General features: G+C 36.6%; 4 protein-coding genes across 4 annotated transcripts; 2 read left to right on the plus strand and 2 right to left on the minus strand.

The window, feature by feature from the left end:
• Positions 1–2,410: 2,410 nt before the first annotated feature.
• On the minus strand, positions 2,411–4,797 carry LOC148957154 (profilin-3-like). Its single transcript, XM_089115893.1, has 2 exons — positions 4,580–4,797; positions 2,411–3,416 (listed from the first exon to the last, which is right to left on the minus strand). The coding sequence occupies exons 1-2, from the start codon at positions 4,688–4,690 to the stop codon at positions 3,144–3,146; spliced, it is 384 nt and encodes a 127-aa protein (XP_088972019.1). The 5' UTR covers positions 4,691–4,797; the 3' UTR covers positions 2,411–3,143.
• Positions 4,798–4,850: 53 nt separating this feature from the next.
• On the plus strand, positions 4,851–11,690 carry LOC148957155 (trafficking protein particle complex subunit 1-like). The gene is made up of 4 exons (XM_089115891.1): positions 4,851–4,986; positions 9,578–9,648; positions 10,605–10,740; positions 11,412–11,690. The coding sequence occupies exons 1-4, from the start codon at positions 4,888–4,890 to the stop codon at positions 11,526–11,528; spliced, it is 423 nt and encodes a 140-aa protein (XP_088972017.1). The 5' UTR covers positions 4,851–4,887; the 3' UTR covers positions 11,529–11,690.
• A 346-nt stretch (positions 11,691–12,036) lies between these two features.
• Positions 12,037–16,683, plus strand: LOC135689377 (uncharacterized). The gene is made up of 8 exons (XM_065206574.2): positions 12,037–12,456; positions 13,358–13,619; positions 13,940–14,595; positions 14,760–14,946; positions 15,270–15,512; positions 15,681–15,852; positions 16,150–16,295; positions 16,388–16,683. The coding sequence occupies exons 1-8, from the start codon at positions 12,037–12,039 to the stop codon at positions 16,681–16,683; spliced, it is 2,382 nt and encodes a 793-aa protein (XP_065062646.2).
• Positions 16,684–16,893: 210 nt separating this feature from the next.
• LOC135689385 (P2X purinoceptor 7) lies at positions 16,894–17,997 on the minus strand. Its single transcript, XM_065206585.1, has 3 exons — positions 17,807–17,997; positions 17,396–17,611; positions 16,894–17,056 (listed from the first exon to the last, which is right to left on the minus strand). Exons 1-3 carry the CDS (start codon positions 17,995–17,997, stop codon positions 16,894–16,896), a joined length of 570 nt encoding a protein of 189 aa, XP_065062657.1.
• Positions 17,998–18,104: the final 107 nt, after the last annotated feature.

An 18,104-nucleotide genomic window follows, 5' to 3' on the forward strand; every position in this document is an offset into this window, starting at 1 on the left:
GGTATTGGCAGCTACAATAACGATTACGACGAGGAAGAAGACAGAGACGAAGGCGAATACAAAAAAGAACGGGGTAAAAACGGACAACAAAGAAGAAGACAAGGATTACTGTTGAAACGAGGAGGAGGACGGAGAGGAACCGAAGATGAAGGCGAGGACGAGAACGAAGATGACAAGACAAAAACAAAGACGAAGAGGAAGACAAAGACCAAGATGAGCACGAAAACGAAAACAAACCGAGGACGAAGAGTACGACGAAAATGGGGATAAAAACAAGAATGAAAGCTGAAATTTTCTGCTGCAAGTGCATCTAGTAGATGAATTTGGATAGTTTGTACTGAATGCTTTGCTCTTGCAGTTTTATGAATTTCTTGTGCTTGTTAGGCAATAGATGCTTTGAAAATGCTGATCAAATCAAATTTTATTAGAGTTAGCTTTGCAAGGAATGTTGTACGATTTGATCTCACTAGGGATATTTATTTTAAGCTGATTTATATTATTCTTATTTGGATGTCAAAGAGTGTAGTCAAAGTATGTCACTCTGTATGCAAAGTTTCTTTTTGATAGACATTGTACTTTTACGCAACTTAATTTTCCTTCTGGCTCTTTTTATCTTTTGGCCTTCTTTCTAGCTCCACTTAAAAACAAAACTCAGTAAACTTTTTCTTTCTTGCCGCTATGCTTTTTTCGTGGCACTAAATATGCAGTTAAAATAAGGGAGCTCTTATTGAGGTTTTGGAACCGCATTTTGATTAAAGGTCTGGATTTTAGGAACTTTAGAGACTTGGTCTTGAGCTGTAATCTTTAGAAAAAAGTGTGTAGTGAATATTCGTGTAATGCGTATTTGTTGAGATTTATGACGACTTATACGACTCCTGTCTTGCAAATTTTTTGAGATAGATTCAAAGGGGTGGATAAGATATCTGGGGCGATTCGCCCATTGGACACTATCGCCGAACCGACACCACTCTGCTTAAATATAAATTACGACCATCAACAATAGACAACTTGCACTTGACATCATTACATAGTGGCTGAAGTTTGTTGCAATAACACGGTTCATGACATCATGGTTACGCTGTTTCCGTACTGACTTTTTGTAGGATTGAGACTTTAGGCTTCGAGATTTGTGACTAATTACTATTACAATGTCTCTTTAAAGCGTTCTTATATGTTGTTTATAAGCCATTTTCAAACCTTTTTATGAAATATTTAGGATCAAGAACCATTCTAGCAAAGAGTTTTAATTAAAAATTTTCAGTGAAGAATATGGATGTCCTCCCTACTGTACTGCAGGCATAGCTTGTTTCCTCGTTCTACAGCGCAGTAGTGGAGCCACTTCACTAAAACATCGTGATTATAGAAAATACAATACTCTGTTTCTATTTGCCAGCATGCTTGCATTATTTAAAAAGGCCCCACGGTGGCTTGGCATCTGGGGGTTATAGTAGCATTTTGTTTGTCAGTGGTAGGGGGACTCGTAGAAATTTCCCCTTCCATTTACCATGTTCAAAATGCCCTGCGAAGAGCTCTTGGAATTTTGGATGAAGAGGTCAAACAGTATGGTGGAGCCATTTCATGCAGGGACTAAAATACCGTTGTCCTAGATTAGCCAGCTGCCAGCGACCCCCTAGTTTAGGGTTGGTGGCGTGGGCCCTAATCTGGATATCTTACAAAAAATCCTGAGATGTAGCCTGCTCGGCTATCAAAATTATTTTGTTGCGTTGCATTTTAGGTCGAGGTAAAAACTTGTCTTTGATCACAATAGGATTTTCACATAGGATTGAAGAGCTGAAATTACTGCACTTTCTTTAAAATCCTAGCAAACAAGCTAAATGGGACAAAAATCTTTTGCATAACATGGTGATAGAAATAGGCAATGATGGGAATGAAAAGTATACTTAAATTACATTATTGTATGTATGTTATCAATGCTTTTACTAATATGGTCTCAAGTTTATCTCATTCACAAGTTCATCTCTCATATGTAAAATTATACTTGAAAAGCCCCTTCATGATGCATGAAAAAGTACCTTCAATTGTCCTTTTGGTGTTTCCAAAAATATTTTCTGCAAAGAAAGCTACCAGGTGTGGCTGAGCCTTTTTAAAAAAGTTCCCAGAAGGTTCAAGCCTAAAGCCTTCATGCAGTCAGTGCTGATGCCTAAATCATTGAAGCCATGATAATTTTCTTACAAAACTTAAAAAAACCATTGAGTGGCAGGAAGCAGGCCTGTCAATCCTCCATGCTTTGCCGAAGGACTCCATGTTTTTACTGCTTTTTCTTGGTTCCTCAGATTTTTTTTAAATTTTCCCATTCCTCAATTTTCCAAATTTAAAATTCTTTTAGTAGGAATTATTACAATGACTTTCTCACTATCAGTGCTTACGAAGAAAAAAAACACTAAAGATAATTATGAAGAAGTTTCTCCTGATAATTTTGTCATCAACTGTTTTTCCAGCACAATATTATACAAGAATGTTGTTTACAATTCAACAAATTTCGGTGATCTCTTTGTTTTTCACCAGATCTTCCTGTTCAATTATCGCGCAACTGGATAATTATCAATGACAAGTAAACATATTATCATTGACAAGAAAAAATATTTTTCTATTTTTCCTATGATAGCATCGTTCTTATAATAACCTATCAATGAAGCAGCTACATCTTTCTTAAATTTGCCTTAGTGCAACATTTCTATGAAATTAACCATTGTATAGACAAATGTTATTTCTAGTCTAGGTGACTGGATGCTAAAACCAGTATCCTTTTAATTTTTTCTTGCCAGAATTTTCATTGTATTACTTCTCATATTTTCTTAATTCAATTAATATCAAACAGCATAAAGCAAAGCTTAGGGAAAATCCTATGCCACATCAAACTCATGGCAATAATCAAAGTGCATAAAATGTTGTATTGAGTGGCTGCTGAAAACCAACATGATATCAGATTCATTGCTAACAATGAGCCTTTGCGAGGGTGGCAAATTATCCAGGTGACAATCAAACAATGGCAGTAAACTTTACGGATTAACCATAATTGATTTCAGATTGTCTGAAAATGCATTATGGGATGCTTGCGTAGTGCAATGGCTCATTGTTAGCAATGAGTCTTTAAGAACACAGATTACACTGCTGACATATTTCTAGTAGTTATGAATCTGCAACTGTTCAGCCAGTTGATGAGCAGCAGAGTAACAATATGTGGACTGTGAATCTGTATTGTATTCACAAATAATAATGCATTTACCAGTTCGCACAATTACAAAACCAGACTTTTTCAGACAGCAGACCACTGATGAACCAGGTTCACAAGCAAGATATGTGTACTTTTCACCACCCAATGTTATACCAGTATATAGTGTTGCTGGGTCACTTGAAAGAGATCTTTCAACAGTCCTGATTTCTGCTTGACTTATCTGTCAAAACAAATAGATGAAGGGTATAATACCCATGATAGAAAACCCAATCCAAGAATTAAAAGAAGTTGATTTCAACACAATGCTTGCAAATAGTTGATGAACTGCTTGTTATCTAAATATTTCATGTGTCAATTTAACTTGGTAAATTACACTTGAAGACTAGCACTCCAACAAAGCAGAAGACCCAAAAAGTCAGATGAGGGTAAGCAATTGAATTCCAGAAAACTTGTATAAATTTGGTTTGCGTGTAGCTGCAAGCAATAGCGCCCTATAAGCTGCAACCTGTGAGCAAGGAATTTGAGCTTTGAGCAACAACAATCAAATAATCACATTGTGGGTCAGGTGCAAGTAGAAAATAGCCAGCATAGCTGCAGGTTTTTCAGGTTGGGCTGCAAACAGAATTTTCAGGCTTGGCTGCAAAGATAATTTTCAATCACTTTGCCTACAACCTGCAAACAATTTTGAAGTGCACATGAAGATAACTAAGTGTGATTTTAGAAAATTACTTTGTTGCATATAGCTACATATGACATTTAATTTTCCAATCTGGCTTAAGGCTTACAATGACTGCCTGAACATAGGCAAGCTATGCCCAGCAGTGTTGAAAGGGATATTGTTTTATTAGCCAGTGATTAGTAAAGTCCCTCATCTTACATGATCAGATTTTGTCAAATTAAATTCACTGAATCTCCTTTGCATCAAACTTTGTCAAATCGAAAGCTACACCAGGGAGGGTGAGAGAAAGAAATTACATTCATTCACGATTGGATTAAGTCGAAAGAGATAGAACATGCACTATTCTCAAAAAATCGTATTTGAAAGTCTGGAAAGGCCTTTCGGCTTTTGATTTTTCCTAATACGCTGTCAGATTCAGCTGAATGCAATGAGTCAAATTTTGGACCCCGAAGTTAAGAGTTAAACTAGGTTTTTAAGATTTTGCACTAAAAACTGGCATTTTCAACCACATAAATCAACTAACTGCTGATTAAGTGTTGCTAGTTAATAGTAAGATAATGTGGAAAGTGAGGCATTTCAGCGAGAACATAGTTGTGTAATCAAGGAAGTTCTGAGATCGTTTTAAATCACGAATTTATCGTTCTAAAATCTAAACCGAACACAAGGATGAGTTTTACGACACGACAAAAAAAAGCAAAATTAACTGTAAGGTCTTGGCTTGAAGCATAGCAAACACCATCAACACCATAAATAGCTGCTCTGGATATTCCCTCTTGAGAAAGTAGCTTATTCTCTAAAATTGACTGCCAAGTCATCGCTTCAACAATGTAAAAATGCCCCAGTTGCTATATAAGGTGCAACGGCTTTATTAAAGGTGGTGGAATATTTCCGGCCTCTTTTTGAAGCATACTGTCACACTCTTTAATTTTGTGACATCGGTCTGTGTTTACAATGAAAGGGTGGTAGAACTCGAAGAATATCGTGTGATTTTACCAACACGAAAGGCACCAGGATGACCATTTATAACATGTACATGTTTGATCGAAACGGAACTTGTTTGTTTTACCAGGAATGGCAAAGAAGGAAGGACTCGCAATTATCAAAGGATGAGGTAAGGCGGCGGCATAGATAAACAAAGCAAGATTTTGATATAGGAACTACCTAGCTACACGCAAAAATGGCACCAAATAAATCTATTGAGCCCTCCTCATTAGCATTGGGTTTGAAAAGGCCCCCACCCAATTAGAAGTACAGCTTTTGAAAAAGGAAGCCAATTGTTTGGAGCTTCCACTAATTCATTTTTATAGTAGATACATTAACAATCTGTACAGCACACCAAATATAAAACGGTGTGATTTAGAAACCATTATTATATAAAATCTCTGTATCTCCATAAGATGGGTAACATAGGGGCCCAATAACTATGTACGAAGAAGATGTCTGGTACGTAATATGAGCTCAGTAAAGAGCGGTAGCAAGAAGGATTTGGCTTTTCTATGAAGATGTTCATAAGGAAAAAAATATCAGAATACAGGGTCTTGGGAAGAATTTACTCTCGTTGACATTGTCATTGACGATGGAGTACGATCTCTCAGGCTGATTCTTTTTAATTTATACCGTAAAAGCTCTATTAAGCCCCAGGGGCTTATTTGTTTTTCAGGCTTAGAATGAAAAGCTTATTTGAGAGGGTGGCTTATCTGAGGGGGGGGGGGGGGCTCTTTTGAGAGGGTGGCTTATTAATCATTGAAAACAAAACATTATAAAAATGCCAATGCTCTAGGATTTCTTCGAAAGATCAGCATCAGTATCCTCTTGACTTCTAAGGTGCATAAGGAAATCTTTACATGAACCGTATGCACATGATCTTATCATCATCAACACCCATCAAGAGACCCACTCAATGTGCATGTTTTATTTGTTTGAAAGCAGGGATCTTAATAGAAAGGGAGGGCTTATTTTAAATTTTGGCATGGTAATGGGGCTTGATAGAGAGGGGCTTAATAGAGAGGTGGCTTGATAGAGAGGGGGGCTTAATAGAGCTTTTACGGTATAGCGATTTACAATGATTTACAAAGATTCATGAGCATTTGAGCTGATTCATGATGACCTTCGCAGATTTATCACAACAATAAACTCACAATGATTCATGATTCTTAACACTGCTTCATGGTGATTAATGCTGGTTCACAACCATTTGCATTCATTCACGATGGTTCATGATTATGCAGAGATATCGTAAACTTGAAGAGTTTATTGTTTCATTCGACAAAACAGCTAATTGCAATCCAACCAATGATGAGATAAGAGTTGCATGTAGATTGTCAGGGCTTTCAGGCATCTTTGTTAAAGGCAGTCTGTCCCCTCAATGATTGGCTAATATGAACAATAGCTTATCCTGCCTCAATGGATTGAGCTGCTTGCTTTCGCAAGGCAAGAATACAAATTTGCAAAATTGTCTTATAGACCAGAGGTGAGAGGGGGAGCATTATCACCTGAGCTGGCAATTAACCAGACTAACTTTTTCTGACTCAACTTTTTGCGTAGATTACGAATCCGGATGTTGCTTTGGCGTTTAGGGGGCGTTTTCTAGATATAGGGGGTCAAAGCCCAAAAAACACGCGATGTGACCTATTTTGACTGTATTTAATTATTGCACTTTAGGAAATGTTTAATTTTATTAAAAATTGGTTTCTTGATCAATGCTCTGTCAAACTTGGCTTTTTCTGGCATTGATGGGGGGGGGGGGCAGGCAATTACAGGGAAGGGGAATTTCACTATTACTGTATTCTTAAAGCGTTTAGTTTAAATTCACCTTCTCCTTCTGATTCGCTTTATTTTTCTTCGCTTGCAAACAATAGCTCCGCAATGTCCTCAGGATAGTATAGTAGGGCTCCGTGAACCAATCAATTAACAGATCATCTAACCAGCCGTGATTGGCTGGTTCTTTTTTGTTGATTATGCTTTGTAAAGCTTGTCTCTTTACTCTTGCTACAAAGTTTGCACGCTTGAAGTGTTTTTCGAGGCTGCTTTTACATGAGGGCAGCAGTGACCGACAGTTACTTTGTTTTCCTTTTGAAAAGTCCACCAGAATTCGCAATAAAGATAGCGCAAAAGCATTTAGATCCAGTAGTCTCTTGTATTTTCCTCTTCTGTACTACATAAAGAAATGCAAGTTTTTAGCCTTGTTGGCTAAAAGGATAACAAGAATATCAACATCTCCAGAGCGCACAATGCAAACTGTCTCCTGTCCATTATTCATCCGTAGGGCATGGTGAAGTAGGTAGCAGATTTTGGTATCTGCTTTCCCATGGTTTGTGTTTGACTTTCCCACCTGAGTTACATCTTTGCTCTCAATCTTAACACAAGAATTTTTTCTTGCAAAGTATGTTACTCGATCGTTGAGTTGAGACTACTTATTGTGGCGCTAGAAATTCTCCGACGGAGGGGCTTGACCCTCCGATAGGGGGGCTATGCAATTGGAGAGAAAGCATGGAATCCCAATTGCAAAAAGACGCACAATCATTAAGATTATGACAGGACATGAATATAACGGACAAGAAAGAACAGCTACTTAGAGCGTGATTAGTATTCTTTTGTAGGGAACTCGCCTTTATAACAAAATATCCCTAAAAAGACAAAAGACATATGTTAAGAAAGTTCTTTGTATGTCTTTTTCCATGATTTTTCTATATTCACAACGCTGTAAACTTTTCTGAGTAATAAAAAAAGACTTCATTTAATCATTAAACAGAATAGGAACCATGACACGAACGTTAGTACCTGAGACGGCACCATGGTTGCCGCAAAAGGTGGGGGAATTTTCGAACTTTGATGCTTCCAGTTTGCTGGAAAATTCACTCATTCAAGACATTTTTACTACTTTACAATACAGCCTTATTCCTAAAATAAATATCCGCGGGTGGAACGCTATTTGACTGTTTTAATCGATTTTCTGGTAGTCATTCTCATCATTCGCGCAACCAACGCTGAAAAATTGTAATGTGGAGTTTAGCTCCCAGTGGTTTCAGTTTGCAAATTAACGGTTGAAATATTAACGTGCCGAGGAGCGAAGAGGAACAAAGCGAAATGAAAATGAAAACAATCAAATATACCATCGACTATTATTTATTTTTTTATCTAACGCCACCACCAAGTTTGCTGAGTAAGTACCAAAAATGTCGAATCTGATGCGAACAGATTCAGAACTCTTGGGGGGAGGGGTGTTATCCATGTGTCCCAATGTGTGTGTGGGTTATTAGATCTCTTTATGTCTTTTTAATGCTATCTCTTTATCTTTTGAAGTTATGTCCCAGTGATTTAAAATTTTCCTTACATTGATAGTTAAACTGTCTGATGGTATGCATCAAAGTATTCGATTTTTGCAATTTTTATGATTGTGTTCCAGATAATTCTATGTTGAAGATAAAAATAACTTACAGAAAGTTTTTCGATTCTTTACTCCGAAGATTTTTCAAGTTCTCACCGAAATTTCACCGATTATTTTTCCAGATTAATTTTTGGCACCGGGTTTTTTGGTACTATGATTGATTTTAATGCAGTATGTAGTAGCATACACTTGGCTGTTTGGCATCTGTATCTTCAGTTGTTGCAAGGGCAAGAGGATCAGTAAGAGCTTTGTCTATATCAATGGATCCTTTTTCTTTGAACGATGTTGAACAACAAGTTTTCAAAACTTCTTATATTTCAAAAACATACGTAATTTGAAACTATTATCACTGTCTTTTCGCTTTCGTAAGATTACTACATCACCAGATAATAACAAAAATTACCAATTTTTAAAGTGTGATAGCAGAAAACAGTCAAATTAGGTCAAAACGCGTGTTTTTGGGCTTTGACCCCCTATATCTAGAAAACGCCCCCCTAAATGCCAAAGCAACATCCGGATTCGTAATCTACACAAAAAGTTGAGTCAGAAAAAGTTAGTCTGGTTAATTGCCAGCTCAGGTGATAATGCTCCCCCTCTCACCTCTGGTCTATTACTGATGACGTTGAGTTGAGTCAACATCACTTCTTAGCCGCAAGCAAAAGCAAGCAGGATGCTAATTAGAGGAAAATGGGAATTCTTTGCTTGGCCTTATAAAACTGCAACAGCATAACCCCCAGTATCAGAACAAAAAAATGTGTCATGCGGCTGCAGCCAAAGGGTCCACCTGGCCAATGGGCAACTTCCCTTTTGGCATGGCCAAAATAAAAATTAGCAAAATTGACTTGCTGATGACGATGAGTCAACATCATTTCATAGCCGCAAGTCATAGAAAGTGGGACACTAATAAGAGGAAACGGTTACAGAAATTGCGGAGAATGGTTACTTAACTAAACTTCGCACTAAATCCTTAGACAATAACAGTAGTTACCATTATTAACTAAAACAATAACTAAGAAGTTATGATTTCAGGCACACAGTCTCAAAACTTCAAAGTAAACTTGTCTGCGCAAGAAACAAAATTTCCAGTCTGGGTTGTTGCTAAATTTTCCAGTCTTTAATACAACTGTAAAGATTTAACTTTTTGTATATAACTGTACGCCAGGGCTGAATAATAACAAGGACTGTTGACTGGAGAGGACAAAGTGCCTTTCAAAAGCTACAAAGTGTTCCAAAAATTGAACAAAGCACAAAGTTTTGCATAAGAGCCTTAGATCGTAAAAAATTTTCTTTATAATTTTACTGTTTTATTCTTTAGGAATTCAAGCTTACATATGGAATGCTTTTCTCCTTGAAGTCATTTGTCAGCCGCATATCACCAGTTGATCCGTATCTTTTCTTATATCAGTAACCTAGAACCAACAAAGGAGATGCTCATCAAGGATTATATTTGCAAGGATTATAGTTTGAAATATCTTCTCTTAACATACTTTATAAATGATTAAACCTGGTGAATATAGGGAAATTGGGTGACCAACATGTTTTACTGGATGTTATATTTGTAGGATGCTATTTTCCAGAGAGATTTCCTTGAATCATCAATTAAGTCAATCCACTTCCTAGCCAGATTTTGAACTTTATTTCTTGCACATGCAATTTTGAAAATATGAAGATGCAGATTTGAAATTTGCTGTTTGGAATGGAGGAACAGGATTGCTATAGCATTGTTTTCACTTTATTTTGCTCAAAATTCAATCAAATATAGTGAGGTATTGCCCGATTGATACCAATAGTGTTTAATTTTATTACCTAGGAATTTTGTTTTGCAAATGCACAAAAGCACCAGGAAAAATGCATAATGTTTGTGAAGTGGTTTCACTGTGTCATGGAGCGGTTTCAGCATCTTCAGTTTCAGTTGTGTTTCAGAATGTAGTGAAGTGGTTTAAAGCTCACCTTTGTTCTTTTGTGTGGTCACAAAACCACCCGCACTGCAAAGTTGCAAAATCATTGTTTCTGTAGAATTCCATGTTATCTAGCAGCAACGTTTGTTTGAAACCGTACAAAACAAGATAAGGGCAGCTTGTCAAAAACTAAAACTATAAATTATATTCATATGTGATGGGGCAGATATGTGCAAGTTGAGGATATAAAATTTAAGCATCAAATTTTCCAATCTGGTTCCCAGACACTGAATTCTCCCAGGCTGTTATTAAAAGTAAGCTCTGGTTAAAGGGATGTAAACTAGATGATGTTAATTAAACAAATTTATATGAACTTCAAGTCCACTTTGCAAAGTTGTTCAAATCAAAACTTATCACTTCCACATTTCTTTGACTTGGAAGCAGAAAGGACAATTTTGTAAGCTACAAAACAAACAGATACAAGTTTCATTTGTATGAAACCCCTACTGGTGTTAAAATCTTAATGAACACGGATATAAATGTTACAAACATCAACGAGTATCTTCACTATATTTACATGGTAGGTGTCTATTTATTTACCCACCATTTCAATGCCAATTCACCAAGTGTTTGTAATAAGTGACCAAAACATTTTTTATGCTTGAATTGCTTTTAAGCATTATTTAGTTTTCATGAGGTCATCTTCAATTTTGACATTTGTTGTTTAAGATGAAATGTGGTATTGCAAAATAGCTTTTATGCAGCAGTAGCACATATCAGTGCTTGCCTGAGAAGACTTTATGGTCAATTAAGATAAAAAACTGGTTTTTATCTTATCACTACCTTAAATTTTTTCAAAACTTAATCACTCTAGTAAGATTTATTGGAACTGATTAAATTAAATCTTCAAATTTTGAGGTTTTTGTAATCTGATAGAAATGGATAAATTAAAATATATCACTTATTTTAGAGATTGTAAGAGATTTTTAGAGAAGAGATTATAAAATACATAAAAAAATTTCCATGTTCAATTGCCATATGAAGGCAAATAATTTATTTGAAATTGGCTTTGAAAAAAGCAAACATTTTACGACATACTAAAACCTTTTTCGTCTGACACTCCTCAGAGCATAAAATAAACTGTCGTAAAATGCTTTTTTCAAAGCCATTTTCAAATTCTGTACCGCAAAAAAATTGTTCACAATAATTTATTTATAATTTTAAAAATTTTAAATTCCCTCTTTTCTTTAGCTTTATGTGGATGTTGTTATCAAGAGTCCTGTCAGTGAAATTGGGGAGCCCATAGAATCAGAGCTGTTTTCATCAAGCCTAAATAATTACATCCAATCTCTTCCCATCTATCAATAGATTTTGCAAAATGAAGTGCAGCTAATTATCTTATGCAAATATCATTGTATTGTAGTCTTATGTAGAATATTGGAATTTGTAAATATCAGTATGTAGCTAAATATCAGTTCTCAGAATTGAATATTTGTTGCATTGAATTTGAATTGTATCTTTTTCCATTTTCCCCCCACGTTTTTCTAGTTTTGCTAGCTCTTTACTTCCTTAAAGGTGAACTGACACGCAAAACTATTTTTTGATATAATGTAGAAAATGACGCGTAGAATCTTAATTTCAAGTTTTCGGTTAATTATTGCTTTCCGTTTCGTTGCAATTCTGCCTCAAATGTCACAAAATTATCGTTAACGACTCGGCCATTATCGGCATTTCATGTGACCTAGCGGGTGTGACGTCACAAACACCATGTTTTCATCTCTCGAATACAAATCACGCACGAAGTGACCAGACACCTTGTTAATATTCTGCTACTTTTCGACGAGATAAACGTGGCCTGTGATTGCAGATAAAGAAAATGGTTGGTTGTTCAGCTTATAATTGCACTGGTAAAGGAAAATCGTTGTTCACATTCCCCGAAAACCCTATCATACGTAGACAGTGGATTAGAAATACAAAAAGGGAAAACTTCAATCCCGGTCCAAGAGCAGCGCTTTGTCAAGACCATTTCAAGCAAACTTCCTTCGAGAGGAATCCCGAGTTAATGGAATTAACAGGCATTCGTTTTAAGTTAAAATTGAAAGCGGATGCTGTTCCAACGGAATTCGACTTCTCGTCACCCAAATTTAAGTGTAATGTCAAAGGGAAAAGACCGTATTTGGGGAGCAGGTTTGCGAGCAAATTTCAGAAACAGCTGGAGCCAAGCCTTAGCCCAAGAAAAAGCCCTGTTACTGCTGCTGGCAAAAGCAAAGCGCTAATGAAGAGAGCCCGTCATGAGGTTCGTCAAGCCATATTAATTTTACATAGCCTGTTACTGCATAGTACCTTCTAGATCATTGATTCTCAGAACACAGTATATTCGGCTTCTTTTAATTTTCATATTTAAAGCTGCACGTATTATTAAATTTTTTGGTTATGCTGTGGCAAATACTCCAAATATGCCCCTCCCCCCAGTCCGACCATGCCCACTTTTAATTGCCCGAAAGTAGTCAATTTCTACTTTCGATACTATTTTAACGGGCTCCGCCGCAGGTTAAGTGGAGAGGACAAGATAAAATATAACAATCATAACAAAAGGTTTTATAAAAGCTCCAGTGTTTTGCAAATAAGTGAGGGGGCCATGCCCCCCTTAATAAATACAAAAGGCTGAGAACAAGGGCACTTTAGCCCCCTTGCTCCTCCTATCAAAGGGCAAGAGTGCAGTTTCCCCCTCTTCCCCCCTTTCCAGCTTCCCTGATAATGTGAATATTTCTAAAACAAAATGTGAGTTTTGTGAGATGACTTTTATTATGCTATCAATGTAAAATAAAGCGGGCAGTAGGAGCTTTGGGTTTCAAGCACTAAATAATTTTCAAAACATATGAAATGTATACCAGAATGAAACTGGAGGGGCGTTGCAGTCTCAGGCTCCTTTTCAGGAAAGCAGTGATAGACACCTGGGAGGAGGGGGTGGTTGCCCCCAATATTTTTTGAGGAAAATGGGCTTTGGGTCTAAAACAATGGAACAATTTGACATCATCTTATCAAAGCAAATGGCTTGTCCCCCCAATATATGACTAAGTGTCTGCCCCTACAGGAAACTTTTTCAAGCCTGTTTTCTGCTTACAAACTTAAATAAAGGACTTTTAGGGAATTTATATAATAAATAAATTATGATTAATTTTTACATACTGGTCTAGATTGTGCAAAAGTTATTGGCAGAGCAGTCTCCTCCCTCTGAAGAAGACTCTACAGAACTTGCAATGCCCTTGTTTATAGACATTGGCTGCAATACAGACACCCAACTTCCAGTTAGTGTATCAGTGCAAACAGAAAAAACAGAGACTGTAAACAGGTATACCCAAACTGAACGGAAAAAAAAGTCTGTCCATAAAGCCATACAAACAGACAGCCAAATGCATCCTTTATGTATCCATAGAGTACCAGATCAGGCGAACGAAGGTAAAATTTGATTTGTTTCTCTCATGTCATACATTTTTATTTGTAATTATTTTTGGATTTTGAATTCTGTCAACTGTAGAGTAATTTCTGTCAAAATGTTGTCAACTGATTAGATCATTCAACATACAAGAAAAATATTCCTTGCAGACTTTCCTAATAGCAGGTAAACAGAAAAGAGAGTATACAGGCTACATGTAGATAAAATTTAAGGGTGGGGGGGGGGGGAGGTAGTAGTTCAAGTCTGAGAGCACAATAGACAGTAATTTATGCCTGAGGATAATTAAGAGATGGTGTTCCTCTTTAAAATTTTTTATCTACAGTTTCACCACAATTGAGCAGTGGTCTTGCTGAGTCCCATGAGTTTTCTGAGGTAGAATCTGAAACCAGCAGTGGATCACAAAGTGAAAACTGGGATCCTCAAGCATCATCTTTCTCATCTGCCGAGTCTGAATGTGAAAAGGAGATTCCACCTCACTTTGAAAGAAAGTTCCTGGTATTTGAGTCATGTCTCCTGCAGCTTTTCGCAATTTGCTCAGTTTGTCTTGGTCCCTGTATTGATATCTCAACCTCCTTGGTGGGCTCAATGGTACAAGTTGAAGCATCATGTCTGCAAGGTCATGTAAGAAAATGGAGAAGTCAGCCACTAATTGGTGATATGCCACTTGGAAATTTTGTCATTGCTGCAAGTACATTGTTGTCAGGGTGCTCCCCAGCAAAAATATTGCTACTTTTTCACAATATGCAAACACCAAGCTTCACAGAGAGGACTTATCATAGGATCCAAAAACTGTATTTGATTCCCTCAATTTTGGAACATTGGAAGTCTGTTCAACAGCAACTTTTGAGAAGCAGTCAGGGTATCAGAACACTGGGAGGTGATGCCAGAATGGATTCTCCAGGTCATACTGCCAAATATGGGAGCTATTCATTGATGAATCTGGAATCAAACAAAATAATCAGTGTTAATACACTACAGGTAACTATGAAATGAGACCTAAAATATTCTTACAACTTTAGGTATAACCTATAAGCAAAGTTTCAGTTTAAGTCCAAAAGAGCTTTTCCAATGATTGACTATGACCTCCCTCGACTCTAAGCATGTGATGCTTTGTCTACTGATTTCCCTTTTTATTGGTGTAGAGCAATGAAGTTGGTGGTTCATATCACATGGAGCTGGAAGGTTTAAAACGTTGCTTGGATGAAGTGAAAGCTGCAGGTATTAACTTCTCGACACTTGTCACAGACAGACATGCTGGAGTTAAAAAATACATGAGAGAATGTCATTCAGACAAGAATCACCGCTTTGATGTCTTCCATGTTGCAAAATGTGAGTTGCTTTGTAACTTTGCTGCATAGCAATTGGCATTAAATAAATTCATAGACAGAAAGGTTCAACTGATTTATAAATGAATGTTACAAATCAGATGTAAAAACTCCTCCAACTCTTTAAAATATCAATTGTTGGCCAAATGTTTAAATATCTACACATTCCACTGAAATTTAATTTATAACTTCATTTGTAAATGAATATTGCTTTATTGTATTGATTATTTCTTAAAGAGTTGAAACATTGATTTACTGCTATATTCTAATCCAAATAAAATGACAATCATGCTTGAAATTCAATTACTGATATAAAATTCCTACCAGCGATTGCAAGAAAGGTAGAAGAAATTGGCAAGAAGAGGACAACAGCTGTGGTAAATGAATGGGTGCCATCAATAAAAAATCATGTATATTGGTGTGCATCAACTAGCAAAGATAGTCCACAACTAATCAAGGAAAAGTGGCTTTCTCTTTTCAACCACATCATTAATAAGCACGAAGGACATGATGGACAACTTTTTAAATGCTGTGAACATGGGCCTATGGAGCGTGAATGGTTGATAAAAGGTATCTTATGCAAAAATTTTCAAACATGACAAAAAATGTAGAATAAACAATAAACGACTTTGCGAGCCAAAAACTTGTTGGATGGGATCATGTTTAAAAAGCCTTTATTTGTGTTTGTGTTTCTTATGAGACAACAAACATTGATTAACACAAATACTCTTTTTTCAGGAAAAGCTGCATATAAAGAATTGAAAGACAAATTGACCAAAACACAACTTCTTAATGACATAGCTAAGCTTTCACCTGTGGAACAGACAAGCCATCTTGAATCTTTCCATAACATTGTTCTCCACTTTGCCCCAAAGCATACACATTTTCACTTTCAGGCAATGACAGCAAGGTAACAATCAAGCACATGTTATCCATTTATTGGTTCCTAAATATCAATGAGACATAATAGCCCTGGTTAATGATATCTTAAGGAAGCTTGTTATTTACCTGGTTTAAATAGCTTTTTTTTACCAGAAAGACACTGCTATCGAATAATCCTGCAATTCTATTATGCATAATGTGATATTTGGCATACAGGATTAAAAGGAATATTCTATGTCGCTACGAAACAACGAGCTGGTATGTGTCTTTCAAAGTTTGTGCTTCACTGTAAACAACGGATCAGCATAATCTTTTTATTTTCTAGGGTTCTTCTGGCAGCTATTCATTTCAATGAAAATACTGGCAGACAGCAATTGGAAACAAAGGATGGGGAGAAAAGATGGCAAATATCATATATAAAGTACAAACAAACTGGTGTGGTTAAACCAATTAAGTCAAAAAGCACATATGGTTAGTCTTTCTTGTTGGCAGTGCCTAAAAATAATCATCTTATCCTTTTTACCTGCTCATTTGATTTGATGTGTCATTTTCAAACTTTTTAGAGTATGCAAAGATCATTATGGAGAAGGCAGTTGAAAGAAGAAAAGAGCTAATGACATATGCACAAGCAGGTGATTGTCATGCCTTGATCAAAAGTCCAGATCCTCTTTCTGCTGGCCATAAAAAGGTATCAAAGCCAGAGCTTGTGAGTCAGCATATCTCCCGTTTTTCAAAGACATCTTGTGCAGGGCATACAGAGGAACAAAACAACCAAGTTCAAAACAAAAAACCTCTACATAGAAAAAGAAAAAAGGCAAATAATGCAAATGCTAGAGAAGTAAAGAAATTAAAAATTTAGGGATTTTTCGGTAATGATATAGAAATGTATATCTAGATGATGTAGAAATGTATATTCGGTAACAAGGGAACACAATTATTACTATTTTCATATGAAAAAACCCTACAGGAAGAAAACTATATATATCCAAATGGAAATATAATGTAATGTATGTGGTCCAAGGCTAATACACATATACTCAAAATATGCTGCTTTATTTACCTGATATAATCAGTGATCAATTCCAAATAACTTGAACCCCGTATATGTTTCAGATGGAAACTTGGCTCTAATCTTTGCCACCGAACAAGAAGGAATGACTTTCCTTACATGCTTTCCTAGCCGCCGCCAAATCCACCTGACAAACTGGCGATAAGCTACATGCCTAAAAAGTCTGGAAAGCAACAAAAAAATAAGATACTGGCATAAATCAAGATAACAGTTTAATATGGAAATGCTAGGAGGGGGCTTGGTCTAAAAGTTTTCATAAAAACCCCTAGAAGAAAATATCTGCAAAAATCACAATCCAAAGAAAAAAAATCTGCCAAACATGCATCAAAAATTTTAATGCGACTGGGTTCATTGGAGACGCGAGTCAGCTTTTCAAAAAAGCAGGTCCAAAACTGATCATTCAGATTGTTTTACTCAATATTGTTTCGCAAAGTTATTAAAACACTTTCTCCATAACGAAAAAAATGAGAAAATTTAAGACCCAGAAATCATAAAAACTTACTCAAAAGCGGGAGTATCGTCGACATAGCCTCCCACCTCACCCACATACTGATAAATCGCATCCTCTACGACATGATGATCAAGGCATAGTGACTTGAAGCCATCGTGGTCTGTTATGCATGTAAGTCTTCCGGTTCGTTTTTTTACTTCGACTATCTCCAAGCAGCAGACACTCTCCCTTCCTTTTCGCATTGGCAAACATTTGCCACACTGACACCTGAATCAGTCAGGAAAGCATGGGTTTACTGTTTCGGCAGGTAGACACTATCATTCAAGGCAAGTCTCTATATTTTGTACAAATAGCGATCTTCAATATTGTAGTGTCTCGTGATTATCTTAGTTAACAAAAATTTGCATTTACTGATGGTAATACTAGCTCAGCTTTTAAAAGCAGAAGTAAAAATCTAATTACCATTCTGTGTGTCCTATCCTATCGGTATTTACATCATCCTCATCCTCCATATCCTCGGTGTTGTCACTTTGACTAGGCCCACAAGCTGCATCTCTTTGTGACCGCGGTAGGGGCTCAAACATATAAGGGCGAATCGTTGCCTGTTGTTGTAAATCAGGATAACTGAATTCTGTATCGGAGTCTGAATCCATTTTCAACGTATCGATCGATCCTCTTTCGCAAAATCAAGTCGATCCAACCAAAGTCAGAAAAGGCTTCCAGTTCCAAGTGGCGCAAGTGTATTCTGTGATTCTAATGT

The sequence above is a fragment of the Rhopilema esculentum genome, unplaced genomic scaffold (genome assembly GCF_057945365.1).
Source record: "Rhopilema esculentum isolate cy_ngs unplaced genomic scaffold, ASM5794536v1 HiC_scaffold_37, whole genome shotgun sequence".
Lineage (NCBI taxonomy): Eukaryota > Metazoa > Cnidaria > Scyphozoa > Rhizostomeae > Rhizostomatidae > Rhopilema > Rhopilema esculentum.